Below are 16,550 nucleotides of genomic sequence, written 5' to 3' on the forward strand. Positions count from 1 at the left end.
GCAAAATTATATTCCCACTGCATCTTTAAACCAAGAGTGGCATCCAGAGGAGTCAAAAAATATCACCAGTGCTTCATGAAGCTTCATTCGTCCATCACTACTTCAAGCTCCTCGGAATTATTGTTGCTCAGGATCTGAAATGGGAAATCAACAGCAACTCCACCATGAAAAAGGTCCAGCGGAGTATATACTTTCTGCAGTTGCTGAGGAAGTACGGCCTGCCACAAGAGCTGTGAAGGCAGTTCTATACAGCAATCATTGATTCAGTCCTGTGTTCATCCATCACAGTCTGCTTTACTGCTGCTGCGATTAGGACAAAATACGGACAATCACAATCACCTCACTACCCATTTTTGAGGACTTGCACACTGCAAGAGCTAAGACAAGATCAGGCAAAAGTCTCTTAGACCCTGCACATTCTGGTCACCATCTCTTCTAACTCCTTCACTCATGCACTGTCCCAGTGTTTTTCAAACCATTTTTGAGTCAAGGCACATTTCTTTCATTGAAAAAATCCTTTATATTATTATATTGTTTAGCAATTTTTAACATTGAAGAATGACGTAATATTATAATGTCTTGAATATGAATTAAATAAACACAAAGAAAAAAGTATTTTATAATGTTTCGTATTGATAATTACTGTGAAACATGAGCTTGTTTAGATAAACATGCGTCACTAATTCGCTTGCCTATAAAAAAACAAAGACAATTAGCTACCTGCCGCTGCTGCCACCTACTGGTATGGAAGAGTACTACCATGTAATAACTACATGAGTACGTGCCAGGCGCTAGATCGCACAGGCACACAAATTAGATCATTTCCCACGGCACACCTGACAATATCTGGTGTGCTGCGGCACAGTCTTTGAAAAACACTGCACTGTCCAACTCTGCATACTAAAATCAGCAGAGATTCCAATAGCTTCTTCCCTATTGCCATTAACTCCCTAAATAGTTGACTCATAATTCCATAGTGGCATTTTGAAAGGTTGTACCAACTTTGCACATCCCTGTTGTGACGTTACCATATTAACCATGACAGCTTTGTCACCCTGCATTATTCGCATATATGTTGTTGATCAGTATTCCACACTACTGGACACCTAAAGAGCTCAAGGACTCAGCATCAACTGCACAATTGTCATTTTATCATCATCACTGCACTAATCGTCACTTTATTTTGCTCTCGACTCTCTGCATCATTTGTACAGCTCTCATTGTATGGTACTAATGCACTAATGGTATCCTTAATTGCTTAACAACTCAGTGTATTTACGTGTTACATCCTAAAAGTTTATTCTGTCACACTTGCTGCAATGCGAGAGTGGCTCCAACTACCTTAGACAAATTGCTCATGTGTTTGTAACGTGGTACTTGGCCAAGAGTAACGATTACAATAGAGGGATTACAATAGTTCCGTGGTGTGATGTCAGCAGTATGGGGTGGAGGAAGGGCGAAAAGGAATTATACTGCCTAGAGAGAGAATGTACTTAATGATACCAACTTTTGCTCTTTTTGTATCTCTTACCTCAGATCAGGTTGCCCCGTTGACTTACACCTTATGATATGACACCGCTCAAATGGATTTTCACAAACTTTACTTTTTAGGAACTTGGAAGGAAATATTCTACTTGTGTCTGTGTGTCTTTTAGAAATCACATGTCAAGCTTTCATCAGCCTGAGAGTGTTTGGCTCACTTGCAGCATATCTTCAGATCACTGCATTCAGGTTGATTTTTTTTGTATTTTGCTCAAAGTTGCATAATATGGATAACATTTGTCTTTCTAACCGTTGAGAGCTCAGAGAGGCATAAGTGCTTCCACTGCGTTTGAAGTATAATCATTTATTTAATGGAACAGTTTGAATCGAACAAGTCAGCTCTATTTGATTCTTTTAAATGCGGAACCCCGCAATTGTCCTTCCCCTGATGTCTGCAGATTTCTCACATATGGTCTTTTTCCATAATTCAGAAGAAATATCTAATATTCATACCTAAATGAAAGCTGTTCTATAATGTAGTGTGAAAGAGGAGGTGGGGTGAAGTGCTTGTAGACATGGCAAGGATGGGCCTGGAGATCAGGAGGGACAGAAAGGATGCACAATGTGTGTGCGTGTGCGTGTGTGTGTGCGGGTGTGCGCGCGTGTGCGTGTGCCTGCCTGCGGGAATATGAACTTTTCAGCTTTTCATATATCATTAAAGGAAATGGACATTGCAAGATGAAATCCACCTCCACACATCACCCGCTGTGAATAAGGTCTGTCGGATTTCCGAGGCGACCATCAACTCTAAGGTGATGTATTTTCTTTGGTGGATATTGGCAGCCCTAAAATAAATAAATATATTTAAACACTAAATTATGTCACAGTTTTCCCATCTGCTGCATGTTATGTGTGTGTGAGATGAAGAGCAGAGCCGTCTCGGACATACTGTATCAGTACGCGGCCATAATCTCCTCATTCTTTTCATTTTTACTCGGAATCTGTACAGTTCAGAAGTGTCTTTTTGTCAATCTTAAATGTGCCTGTTTGTCTCCTATTCAATTATTCCATAGCTAATCATTCCACACCGTAATTTAGATCTCATGATTACCAATTATCTGCATTCTGTTCAACTAAAATTGATTTTCATCTCATTAGATGAAAATTGATTTGTATAGCTATAATACAGTCACCAACCACACCATTAAATACTGCACGGTAACTCTAAAATAATGCTTTGTTATGATTGACACTTTCAGAAAGGATTAAAGGATTTATCTTACACGACAAAATGAGCACAGGAAACATGGATGCACTACTTAACTCCATTACTGATGCAGGTTTAATGTCAGCCTAATTTCCCACAACCTTTCCCACCACAACTGCAACGCCATCCCAAAAGAATAAATAAGTGGCTTGTAAAAAAAATGTATGATATAGAGGGAGGATGGGGACTATTGAGACCTATGTTGAATAAAAGTATACAGCTGCTTCCTTCATTCTTTAAGGCTTTCATTTCCAGGTTCCCCTGGTACTACACCACAGAGATTTGGCCTGATAAAAAAGACACTGAAAGCATCACGCAACAGAGAGGATGGCAGGAAAGAGTCAACAAGTGCAAAATGATTGAAAAGAAGGAATAATCCGAATGACAAGAAAGGAGCGATAGGAGAAGAAGGAAGTGCTGGAGATGAGATGATCACGGAAGGTCAAAAATGTCTTCATATGGTAAGTGGAGTTTCAAATACAGGAGGGCAGAGAGGACTATGGAGGAAGTGAAAACATGAGCCATTAGATGCAATGACTGACACACAATGTGGTAATACTGTGCTTGTTCATTAAGATTTGAATATTTGTATTGCTGGAGATCACCGCAGATTTCCTTTACAACCTGATACTGCACTCTAAAATCACTTCTAAATTGGGTGGCCTTTTACAAAACAAACCAGAAAATTGGGTCAAATTGACCCAAGTAGCGAGTAGGTCCCTTTTGGAGCCAAACTGGGTTCTTTTTGACCCAACTCTTTTTCAGAGTTGTCCATTCCATTTGTGATTGTGTTGGCTGCTAAATGTTGGTTTCCATCGTCCAAACATATGGCATTTAATAAATAAGTGACTGACTTAACTGAGTAGCATGGCATGCCACTGCGCATTACACAATGACCCAGGCGGATGAAAAAGTAGTCCCAACAACAGCACATCATTTAGAAAAGATCCTTGCCGCTGTGTTCCTGTTACCGCAAATCACTGAAGTATCAAAAAATATCAACATTTTGATTTGGTTTGATTGAGCTATTGGTATTTCAGTATCAATTCGCATTTCACACTGATTCCATTTCAGTTACGTCAAATAACAGCAATGAACTCAAGAACGTAAAGACAGAAAGAGTTCAGTGCTGAAGATTGAGCAATATACAGTGTGTTAAAATGGATGGATTGCTTTGGAAACAAATCATCCCGCACATTTTATTTTTTTACTTGGCTACTCAAAAAAAACTATGATAATAATTAAATGTGATCATCTTGAAGGTGATTGTAATTTGCATCTAATCAATGGCTAGTTTATCAGCACGGCATCATTTTATAACAGGCTTCAGATGAAAAGTGCTTTGAGCTGCTGAATATTGCAATATTTAACAATAACAATTCATTCTAAATGATGGCACTGTGGTAAGAAATTAGATGCATTTGGAAAGAATACAGTTGCAGTTTATATCACATTTCAAAGCATTACTCAAAGCATTGCCTGTAAACAAGATTTTTTTTTTTTAATGGGGCGAATGTACATTGAGGTTGATTACTGGTGTTTTTTTTTTTAATTTTGTTTTTCCTTTGATGTTGTAAAAGCATGTTTTCCGGGTTTCAATAGAAATAGGTAGCAAAAGTTTTATGATGGAAACAGTCGGGTTAATTCTTTGTTCATTATTTCCCATAGGAAAAAAAAAAATGTTTCTAGTTGCCCAGGGGAAATTATGTGTGACCTCAGAGGCTCCACGCTATGCACAATGAATATACAAATCTGAGTGCATGTCACCTCAAATATTAGCTCTTATCAAAGCGCCTTCCGCACAGGCAGGAAATGGTTAACCGCAGCCTGCTGTCACACTCAATCACTGAATACAAAATCAACAATTAAATCATGCCTTCAGGCCACAGCAGCCATTAATTTCCATCTGACTTCTGTGGTGCTGACACTACTGACCTAACTGCAGATACGTTGGCCTGAAAAGCACATATGCGGTTTCCATGGCGACTCGTGCAAGGGGCTGTACGAGACAACACCATCGAGGCCTTCTCCCTGCGGTTTGTTCTTCTGCTTTCTGGCCCTTCCTTCATCTCCTCTTCAACTCGAAGATTCCTCCATCCGCCACAAATGTGTTCTACTGTACACATGATCAAACACGCAGCAAAGACTACAAGACTCACTGATGCGACAAATACTTTATTTATCAAAACCATCCACATGATTTTTCCCCAAACAAAACAACCGAGAAAGACACAATAAATTAAAGCCTTCAGTTTTGTCATGAATATTCCAAAGACAGCGAAAGCAGCACTTTTTTTTATCATGTTCAAACATTCATTGGATTGACAGAGCTGATCACATTTGATGTGTGATTCACAAATGAGGGGGGGGGGATTTGTTGCTCAAACAACATGTAAGTCTGCAAAACTAGACTAACTTTCTAACGTTGTGGGTGAATCCGGAGTTCATGTGGTGTAAGTTAGTGGTCGCCAACCTTTTTTGTGCCACGGACCGGTTCATACAAGTCTGTAACTATTCCCCGTCCGGGGGGGGGGGATGCGGGTGTGGAGAAACTTTCCAAATACGTCTGTTTATTTGACTCATTTGCTAGCTTGTGCATTAACTTGAAATGCGTTAAGAGTCAGTCATAGATGGATGTAAAGGAGAGAATCCGGTGACTTTTCAAAATAAAATGTTTTTCAGCCTCGGATGATAAATAAACCGGAAGTTTTTTTTTTCCTTTCATCCGTGCGGGATGCCGCGGCCCGGTCCAAAGTGGCCTGCGGCTCCGCGGCCCGGTGGTTGGGGACCCCTAGTCTAAGTGATGTAAAATGTCGCACGAGTAGCTTTGAATGCCATGTTGTTCCGTTGGATCCTGTTATTTAGTGAAAGCCACTTTGTTGTGTGCAACATTGGAATGTGCTGACAACACTGAGACATTGGAAGAAACAAGCACACGCAAACACCCCGACAAGTATTGTGAGAATTGTCCTTCTTTGCAGCAACTCAACAACTAGCAAAAGTGGATGACTTATGAGCTGATGAACATCTGGCTTACAAGCTACAAAAGCACGTACTTGTCACAACTTTGCGTGCAAATAAAACAAATGGCCACGACATTCACATATATGGAAGCTCATAGAAGCATCTGAACATTCATATGTGCTACGGTTAGTAGCATTAGGAGATCTGTGTCAATTCCTTTGTTAGTGGTGATTTCACTGTGGTAGAAAAAGGAACAATTGAGCCACAAAATATATTTGGGGGAATTTTTTTTATTCTGATGTCATCAGTGTTCATGCAGTTGCTAGAGCCTTTATAATGACTGTGCTCTATCAAGTCTGCCTCGGTCAAAGGCCGCCCAAACATTTGGCATCACAAGGAATCAAAACCAGATCAGACGGCTTAAGAGTAAGTTCAGCGTCCAATCATTGTCCTTGTCTGCCTCAGAACAAAATCTGAATGTGTGAAAATCTATTTTTCTGTAGATATCTAATATGTGTCTGAGTGTGTGATGGTGAGACACATGGAAGGCGATGGCTGAGAGACAATCGAAACTGTTGTTATTTAAATCTCACATTGAAGTTGTGTCCGTGTCATACGCCAACACACACACACAGCAGCACTGCACTTGCTCACTGTCTCACACACTGTCACATATCAAATCGTCACAAGGTTGTTTGGACTGTTGGGAACCTTCCCCATCCCTTAGAGGAAAACACTTCCTCATACACACAGACACACAAACTCACACCTACTCACTCGCAAAAAATAGCATCACTCTCGTTTGCATAAAAGTGTGCTTTAAAGTGCTAAATACTGGGGTGCGTTAGCATGAAGAAACTGATCCTTGGCAAATAAAAATGCAAACATGAGCAGGCTAGCCGAAGGTGAAAATGGCAGAAAATATGGCGTAAGCTCAACCTTTACAGCTAAACCAACTTCTACTCTTCACGGAGGACTTTCTAAGTAGTGATGGCAAAATGAAGCTTCGTGAAGCACTTGTGATATTTTTTACTCCTCTAGACGGTGCTCGTGGTTTAAAGATCAAGGCTAGCGCAATGGAATTTTACAAAATTTCCACCGCATCTTTAAAGCTAGAGTTCCATCTAGGGGAGTCACAAATGATCACACGTGCTTCACGAAGCTTCATTTGCCAATCAATATGTTAAAGCGTGCCTGTCGGAATTTTGTCCCAATTCTGTAGAAGAACATTTGTGAGGTTAGGCCCGCAAGGTCCCGAATCGCAAGCTCTGCTCTAGTTCGTTCCAAAGGTGTGCGATGGGGTCGAAGTCATTCTTCCAAATCAAATCCATTCATCCATGCCTTTATTTCACTTTAAATGATTTTTTTTAAACAAAGGAGTGCCCAATACACTATAGTTCATGATATGAAGAAATACCTAACATATGCCTGATGTCTCTCTCACTGGTTTCCTCTCCGTCTCTCTCTCTCTCTTCTGTGATGTTTTCAGGTCTGAGGTGCTTGATGTTAGCAGAATTCCCAGTTAGAGGCTGGAATGCCCGGAATGCTCCGAAAACTGGGCAGAGTGCAGTCGCCTGTGCTGACATCTCCGATGCGTTTGGTAGTGAGTGATAGGAGACGGTGTGTGTGTGTGTGTGTTTAAGTGCTCTCTGTGTGATAGAAGAGACAGTGAAGGGGAAACAAAGGGAGGGAACAGGGTCCAGTCGGCGTGAAGGACAAAGGGATGCTGGAATTCTTGCAGACAGGAATGTGTGCAAAACAAAGACGGCCTTTGTGGAAAATCACAAGGGTGGGGATTTCCGTATGATAAATAACAGCTTTTTTAGTCTTTAGGTTCAAATGATCATCAGCTTGTATTCACATACCCCCGTCCGTCCCTTGCCGGCGGCAGAAAAGACATCCGAAGGGCCACTTAACTCATCCAATCAAATGTACTTGCATAGTTCGTTACTGTTTGACTTTTAGTTGAGTTTCACGATTATTCCTCTGGTGTACTTACTGTTAGGTAATGTTACAAGTTGTGCATCATCCGTCAAATCGCGTCTTCTCTGCATTTACTGCGTAGCTGGTTTGCATAAAAAGTTCATGGCAAAATGGCAGAAGGTGTCCAACAATTCAAGATAGTTTGTGTCCGTATCTCAGCGTGGAGGCTGCGAGGGACAGGCACATTCACACTTGTCGTGGTGCGTGAGGAAGATCTCATCGATGACCCAGCGCACCCTTGTCCTGCGATGGCGCCGGTACAGAGTGGGCTCCGGGGCGTACTTGAGCACCTGGAAGGGACGGGGAGAATGAGTTCAGACAGCGCGGGACGTTCAACTCGTTCCTGCGTGGCCGTAAGCTATGTGGTCCCTGAGGTCTGAACCTCTGTACTTTTTTTTCCCATTCCTCACCGATGTTTGCATCATGCCTGTGTGTATACACCGGCACACAGTATGTTCTCAAACACGGTAAACTAGACTTGCATGAAAATGATGCAAAGATCTCGATTTATACACCGAGCGAACGTGCGCATGTCTTCCAAAATAGGGCCCGTTGTCTAGGTACTGGTGAAAGGTGGGTGGTGAGGAATGTTTTAATTTGGAGAACTCATAGTCTTTCAAATTTGTTTGCGGCATGGTTCAGCGTTCCCGTATGTTGTTGACAATATTAAATCTTTGTTTGAATAGTGCTCATGAGAACAGTGGCAATTTGCTTTTAGTCATTGACCAGTATTTGAGAACTTTCGGCGGTAGATTTGGAACTTGAAGGCCAGTTTGGCCTTCAAAATAAAACAAAAAGTAATGATGTGATTTTCTTTATATTTGGTGACATGAACATAGAAATAGATGAAAAAAATAGATTTTTTTCTGTAATTCCCATGAGCTGAGCCACATGAATGCTGCCTATGATGAATATCAGGGCTTCCCAGCACTCAAACAATGGGATGAGTAACAATGCAATAAAAAGTAAAAGCTGCACACACAATTAGAACCTAAATCCTACTTGTCTGCAGTCTTATTGTAAGACATTACAGAGAGAAAGCGAGAGAGAGGGACTCGAAAACGAAACAGTGGGAGAACAAAGAGATGGAGGGGCAAGAGAGCAGAGCCTGAATGAGAGCCATAAAGGGAGACATTGAGAGGGTGAATTGGGAGGAATGGTTCGCTGATGGGAATCCACACAAGGAAAAGACATTTTAATATTGCTCGGAGAAGGATTGGAAAAGTAAAGAGATGAGAGGAGGAAAAAGTGAGACACTATTAGTGTGTTGCTAATTAATGGCGTATTTGGGCCTTGTTGAGTACAACGAAGTCTGACTCTCTTCAGATGTCTCCACTGCTTTTGAAGTAATTGATTCGAGTTTCTTACTCTGTCATTTCTTTAGAGTTCAGCACATTATTTTATTGAATGTTCCAGTAACATATTCTCAGATTAAAATGACAAGCATACTTTCATTTGAATTATTATTAATTATTTTGACTAATCAATTTCACCATGTGGTCATTCTGTCATTCAATATCAGACATCGGGAGGGGTGTGTGTCTGTTAGAAGATCATCATCATTTGCATCATTATGGGATGCACATTAAGAAGGCCATGGAATGTGTTGAATCTGTTAAACTATATTAATTATTCATTTTCAATCCTTCCTTCCTAGAAATGTAGTTTTAATTATCAGTACGGACTACCTTTGAACTGGAACACTAAGTGCATGCACAAGTTAAAGGGTTAAAGTAGGGATGGGCATGACCAATGATTTAAGATTTGATCCGATCCCAAGAATAATCCAATGAAATGCGTTTACAAAGTTCTGGTGGGCGGGACCAGAGCCAACAGTTTTTTTCTGCCAAGGCAGAATGCTCAACACAGCGAAAATTCTGATTGGATGACAATACAACCTTCTAAATCATAGATGAATAAAAATACTATATATATGAATTAATTGCAAATATACTTTAACTTGAGGATCCATACTTAAAATTGAGCACTGTGGATCGGAATATCGACATTTTGGTTAATTATCCGCCCATCCTTAGGATAAAGCAACCACTACTTGACAACGATTGTGACATTTGAAAATCTCAAAAGTGTATTCACATCTTTGGTCTTTACTTTTATAACAAAATTGCAACTAGCAAAAATAACTAAACATTGTGTAAACAAATATGATAGTATAATGATTTATGATGATACTTATCATTATCACACTTACTTATAATGATACGTTTCTATTCTGGAGTGGTTGCTAGCTAAAAATGATTACCCCCTCATTCACTACTATGAACATTTTAGAGTCTTCAATGAACCATATAGGAATGCTTTTTGGAATGTGGGAGGAAACCAAAGTTATTAAATTATATACAATGTTTACAATATTATTTTCTAGTGCTGAAATAGTAGTATATTATTATTAAAAATAACGACAGGAAAATGAATAAGAAAAAAAAAATAGTGAATAACAACTGAATTGTCTCCTCAATATGCTCTCATGTCAAAGTCTTTCTTGCTCTATTGAGTGTGTGCAAGCCATGTCTTCATGATGTGTGAAACACCTCGTGTAGTTTGAGCGTGGTCTTCGAGGCCTGACAGGTGCAGCCGTTGTTCCAGTTATTAGTGCCGCATCCACAGTTGCCGCCACAGCGCTTGACCAGCAGGCACCGGGGGAAGAAGACGGCGTTGGTGGCCCTAAGCTCCTCACGCAGGTTCACAGAGTAGTTGCGAGGGGTGCAGCTGTACCGTTTTACGTCATCGTAGAGGCGATTCAGGTCAACTTCACAGACAGAGACAGAGAATAGTGGGATGGAAGTTTCCAGTCAGTACATTTCACATGTTATGCCCCCCTCGGATTTTATGACTGAATCTTAGAATGCATACACTGTTGAATACTTGCTAGCAGAGAAGAAGACCATTTTTGCGGCATCATTTGACATCAGGAGTAATGGAAATGGAGTACAACCTTGCCTCACAAATGTAATTCGTTCCAACCGAGGTCATGTTTCCCATTGAAACGATGGAAAAGCAAGTTGAAGTTCTTTTGACCTTGTTTTATCAGTGCATAATTATGAATAAATAATTTGTGCTTTCGGTATCCATGTTGAACAAAAATGATGCTGTGCAGTCGCACAGTGAACGATGGCATGTTGAAACGCAAGGAAAGGAAAGTGATTTAAAAGTGAAAGTGATTTTTGAAACTTTAGATGACTAAGCCTTGCTAACACTATCATCAACAAGCTCTCCTCATGTGGTCGAAGGTGGAAACTAGCTTGCTAAACTCGCAAACTAGCTATCGCAAACTAGCTATCGCTAACTAGCCATCGAGGAGATAATACTTTTTTGCAGTTTGGTCATCACATGAGAAATCATTGCACCTTGGTTAAACCTTGGTTGTTTGGAAATGCGCTTTAAAATTCGATTTGATGTTTCAACAAACCAAATTGTGCAGCGACATCACAAATGCAAACAGGACTCTCATGTTTAGCTTTTATTTCCTTCCTTCCTTTTTTCAACAGTAATTCATATGAGTTAAACTGACAGCGATAATTCTATTAGGAGCCATAATGAGGGCAAATTCAGAGCAAAAAAACAAAAATACCTGCAATGTTCGTCACGGCTATTTCAAAACCGTGAGTAAAAAAATGTTTACAATGGTAACAGCAGTGGTGGGCGTGTCAGTAAATTTTACTGGTCCGTTATTTCTCATTCGCCAGCAGCAGGTCCACTAGTTCGTCATCGTCAGTCTGCCACTCTGTCAATCTGACAATCCGTCATCATTATTTTAACCCCGCTTATGAAAACGCTAAATTGTTAACCCCGCCCCCCCCCACACACACACACACAGCATGGTCATTATAATTCGTAAACCGAAACGTTCAATTATCGGGTCCAAAAAAAAAAGTAGTGAATGCAGGCATTAATTACTTCATCTCTAATTTATTCCCTATTCTGCAAAGTTTTCATGTAAATGTGGATATTCATCATCATAGTAAAACGAACCATAAAACCATCAAGCATGGCGTTTATGGAAACGTATGGTTTGCTTTTAATGTCAGTCAGCAATATTCAACGTGAGGGCTTTTTAGTACACGCGGGCAAATATACAGTAGAAATATGCTTTATCTAAAGGACAAGTCAGAGGCAGAGCTAGAATGTAATTTGTGTGAAATAAGGTGACTTGAGGAACACACGAGTAACTGTTGTGGAATACAAAATCCGGGGAAAAGGAGAAGCAATCAGGGCTGGAGTAGACTGTCCTCTTGACAAAGGTCAAAGTAAGCAGGGTAATCATCACCCCCCCTGTGACCCCTAAGAGTGTTGATTACACACATTAACTATTTGTAGGCGGCCGGATTTAAGCATCGGTGGCGCATATCTGTCGGTTGCAGTAGCAGCGTCATTCTTAAAATGAAAAGCAACATTTTTGTCTGAAACCTTTTTTTTTCCAATTCAAAACAGCTTGGCATCTACAGTCCTAAATACTCTCTCGACTCTGCGTGCCTTAACTCAATGTAGTGCTATTCAACAGCCTACAACCAAAGAGAGGTTGATATATGTCACTGCGGCACCCACTAAAACTTGATAAATTACTTCGTATTCATATGTGAGTAATGTCTGTCAGATTCCTGATCATTATGCTGCAGATTTGTTGCTCATGTTCAATGATTAATTCATTAATAGAAATCAAGGTCAATGGCAATTATTCACTTTTTGTTTTGCAACAGTTATGTGCACAACTGCAGTATAATTTAGTCAAGGTTTCTTTTAGCGAGGGTGACATAACTGAAATCACAATCTTGACAGGATGTAAGTGCCCGACTGAAATGATGAAGAAAGAAAGCATTAGTAGAGTGAGCATAGTTCCTGGACTGGATTTCAAACCGATAACGTGCATGAATAGTAGCCTAGCAGATGCTAATTGTTTATAATGGTTTCCTTGCTCCAAACAAGTGAAACGATCATGAAACAAGTTCATTTGAGATGCTAAATAACAAACAGCACAATAAGATTTGCACTCACTCTGCTATTGATGTGACATTGGCTGGCATTCAGCCTTTTGCTGTTTGAATTTTGCAGCTCATGTGCGTAACAGAAGTGGATGACAAGTTAATGCTGTAGATAAATCAATAGGCAATTGTCGGCACAAAGAAAAATGTCTGTCACGGAGGGTTCTATTTATGACAAGAATCATGGCAAAACAACAATGAGGAGTTTACCGGATTGGGTTTACCAATCTGTTAGATTAAAAAAAAAAAAAAAAAAGAAGAAACAAGTTTTTCCAGTCATACTGACTGGGCCTGAGACCCCATTCTTTGCACTGTAATACTAAATTAGGATCTAAATCTAAATCTAAGAATCATTTATAACCTTGTCATTCTTATCCTTAACCTTAAATGACAAAATACGGACAATTTACTTAGTTAAATTGGCCACCGGTGACTTTCTGCAAGCCTTATTCGGTTGCAGTCTGGACACCAAGGGGTGAATATGTCCTGCTCTGGAGGGAGTATTCAAAAATATCACAAGTCCAAATACACCACAAAAAGTCAGTAGATTGAACTGATTGTCATTTTTTCCCCCCTATCGGTTGGAAAAGGCACTAAATATAAAATAATAAAAGCTGTAATTTTGAAAGTTAGGCTATAGCCAGTGCATTGTGGACCAGTACGCACCGGGACTTTACATGAGCCCACAGTAGCCTCTCTTGTTCTATTTCTCTCTTGCATTTTGTGATACCCATACGTCTCCTTCGGTAGTTTGGGTACCTCAAATAAAAAAAAAGATAAACAATGGCAGAGGATTTTTTTTTTCTGCCTCCGGTAACAGTTTATTTGACTACCAACATTAACACAACGCCATTCCAAAATCAATTCAAGAAAGTTCTATTTATTTATTCATTGCACGTGAACGGCCGGTGTATTTCCGAGCCGGTCCTGTCCATCACGGCTGCCAGCACTCTGTCGCAGACTACTCGGCGCATGATGGCTCGTCGACGACAATTTTTCAGAGCATGACGACCACACTTATTGGTTTAGCTACACTAGCTTCTGGCCTGCCAGTTAACAAATGTATGCCTACTGCTATTGATTTGTATTTTTCGAAGTGCCAAAGAAAGTAAGGGTAAGACTCGTTAGCAATTACTGTATGTATTATTTTGCTTGCATGTCGCCTAAGTTACTTGAAATTCAAACTCATTCAATTGTAATCACAATCTGGCTTGGTGTCTTCAAGGAAACAATGGAGAATGTGAGCTAGTGAGGATGTCTCTCTTAATGAAAACAAAGCTAAGATGCTGACTGCGGCATATTTCTGCTCCACTGCACAAGCTGGATTTCCAATTAGAGTGAGGTGTTATGTCGTATCAACGACCTGCATCAACGACTCCGCTGAGGGGCTACATGAAGGGATGCTCCGATCGATCGGGCACCGATCATGATCGGCTGATTTCTGTGAAAAATGACGTGATCGGAATATTCCATCAAAGCCTTTTATTGCCGATCAAAACATCCGATCGCCCGCAGCTCATGCTTGGTTGCCGCGAGACGAAATGGCAAAAAAGTTTATTTGTTTAACACGCGACGACGTCCCTCCGTCCAAAAGCATCACTGGCGCCGGCCTGCACGCAACCGGAGAATAGATCTACGAAGCCCCAAACATGGCATGAATTATTTTTTTTCACATATCCTTCATGCATCATCAAAGGGTGAGTGGTTTCATTTTTGAAATATAAGATCCATCATTTTTAAATGAGGCATTGATCTAATTTCGTAAAAGAACTCTTCATACCGTTTCTATGCCTGCTCTACATGTTTAGGTGATTGTGCATTGCAAGTATAACTTTTTCAATATACAGTCAATCATTTTTGGGTTTGGATATTTTCAATTGAGTATTTCTCATTTTATGGATTCCAGCTTTAATAAAAGCAGTTAACAGATGGCTAAACGACCACTAATCATAACCTGTAAGGATAAGAAAGCAAAGGATTTATCCCCCACAAATGTGTAATTGATGGGAATCAATCACGAATTTGAAATGAACTGTATATACAATAGAACATACCTTTGTTGTGCCTGCTTGCCAGATGATACGCCCTGGATCTATAATGAATGTGCGTTTGTGTGTAAATGCTGTCCAAGTCCTGTTTCCAAGTATCTGGGTTCAGCGATCTCAGAAGTTGTTCCACAGTGTCAAAGGCAGCAATGGTTCGATCCAGGTCATCTAATGAGAGAGGAACCTCTGTGACTGCTACCGGTCCCACAGGACTCCTATCCTAAGAACCAAAGCGAAAAATAACAAAATTATTCCATCCCAGTTGTATGTTCGGTAAATGAATGATTTTGAATTTGAACGACTGCGACAACCCCAAAGTGTACGCGACAAGAGCGGCAATGCAGGATATTTGTATTCGACGGCAATCTGTTGTTATGGCATGTGAACTGTGTGTAATAAAGAAGTGTTTATGTACCTAGTCAACTGTTACAGTTCTAAATACTATTTGTGTATACAGTGATACTTTAACAAGCATCATTTTGAATACTAAAACTAGGGCATACAAGCATCCCTCCATGTACTGATAACATACATACGGGCAGATTGTGTCTACGCCCACACACGGTTAGTCCATGCATAGAAAGTGCCACACGCAACAACGCACACTAATTATTATGATTTCATACGTCACTGACCACAGAGCGCTTACACAGAGAGGTACGCAAATTACTGGGATTATATGCACTTGCAAAAACATTAGTCTAAGAACGCATGACATTTGACATCTCAAGCCCCATGTACAATATATACCGTCCAATATGCATGACTCGACTGTGGGGGCGTGTAATATGTGGCTGTGCCATTGTCCGTGCAAATCTGCATTATGTCATCATCATTTTATTAATGTGAACATTAAACATTTCTTTGTGCTTATAAATAGTCAAACAATGTGCTATGCTAGGGACTGGATGACGACAAATTGTAGGTTTTGACAGTATGGTTTACACAGATTAGATGATAAAATACAATGTATTATTTCTTTTTAAGGTATAACATTGAAATTAAAATGAAGGCGGTGACAGTTTTTATGACCAGCTCTTACGGGAAATTACAATTTCAACTGCATTCCAATGCAAACCTTCATCCATTTAGTAGTCAGGAGTATAACCCATTGAAGCCTGAAGCCCCTCGTGAGACATCTCTCAAAAACCTACGGTCGTCTTTGGAGTCACCCTTGAAAACCTGACATTTTCACCACCTACAAAATAATCTCAGCCCCTTTAGCAGATAGAACCATAATTCCAAAAGAATTTGAGAGCTTGGACACGTGGCTTTCACACAGGCCCGAGTTTATTAATATTTACTGTTTCATTCAAAGATGCAAGTGAAGCACTATTTTAATTCAAACAAAAAAATCGAGTGGTAATTACAATGCTGTATTCTCTTACAAAGACGTTGTCTACGATCATGTATCTTAACCATACATCACGTTTGGATGCTTTCAGGGTTTTAAAGTCCGCAAGCGTCAATGCCGTGACTTATATCAGAGCTCCGGCGATCGACTCTGCAGCCATTACTTCTTGAAAAAAAATCTGGATATCCCCTGACAACTCACGACACCGTTACATGTATATTCTGATGCATTTCATTGGCGAAGAGACTGAGAATTGGATTAAAAAAAGAAAATGACGTATACGCTATCCCGGTTTAAGAGAGAAACGCGCAACAGGGTTTAGGAGTAGAAATGCAGTTATGCACTCCTGACCTTAATGGGTTAAAGTGAAAGTCAACCCAAACATATTTTTTCAAGAATATGTTCTATGCAAGCCCACCAGTTGAAACAAGGCATTCTGATAAATAATACTGCGT

At 40.1% G+C, this 16,550-nt stretch overlaps 2 protein-coding genes across 7 annotated transcripts in view; one reads left to right on the top strand and one right to left on the bottom strand.

Moving 5' to 3' along the window:
* dync2h1 (dynein cytoplasmic 2 heavy chain 1) overlaps window positions 1–16,550 on the top strand; it is a 116,945-nt gene that overhangs the window by 92,341 nt on the left and 8,054 nt on the right. For 4 of the 6 annotated variants that reach the window (XR_015087415.1, XR_015087412.1, XR_015087418.1 and 1 more), the window contains 4 exons: window positions 2,204–2,294; window positions 3,005–3,210; window positions 7,203–7,316; window positions 7,856–8,049. The gene's annotated coding sequence lies outside the window, so the exon portion shown is untranslated. Of the gene's footprint in view, window positions 1–1,655; window positions 1,732–2,203; window positions 2,295–3,004; window positions 3,211–7,202; window positions 7,317–7,855; window positions 8,050–16,550 lie in introns of all 6 variants that reach the window. The other 2 variants (XR_015087413.1, XR_015087414.1) reach the window with 2 other exon arrangements.
* The window catches only part of pdgfd (platelet derived growth factor d), a 40,897-nt gene continuing 29,255 nt past the window's right edge, over window positions 4,909–16,550 (bottom strand). Inside the window, exons 5-7 of the mRNA XM_086035238.1 lie at window positions 14,751–14,961; window positions 10,249–10,466; window positions 4,909–7,986 (exon numbers count right to left, since the gene is read on the bottom strand). Of these exons, the coding sequence (XP_085891364.1) occupies window positions 7,852–7,986; window positions 10,249–10,466; window positions 14,751–14,961 (564 nt within the window). The 3' untranslated portion in view covers window positions 4,909–7,851. The remainder of the gene's footprint in view (window positions 7,987–10,248; window positions 10,467–14,750; window positions 14,962–16,550) is intronic.

This window comes from Filicampus tigris, chromosome 7 (genome assembly GCF_054856515.1).
Source record: "Filicampus tigris isolate MCC_2025a chromosome 7, RoL_Ftig_1.0, whole genome shotgun sequence".
Taxonomy (NCBI): domain Eukaryota; kingdom Metazoa; phylum Chordata; class Actinopteri; order Syngnathiformes; family Syngnathidae; genus Filicampus; species Filicampus tigris.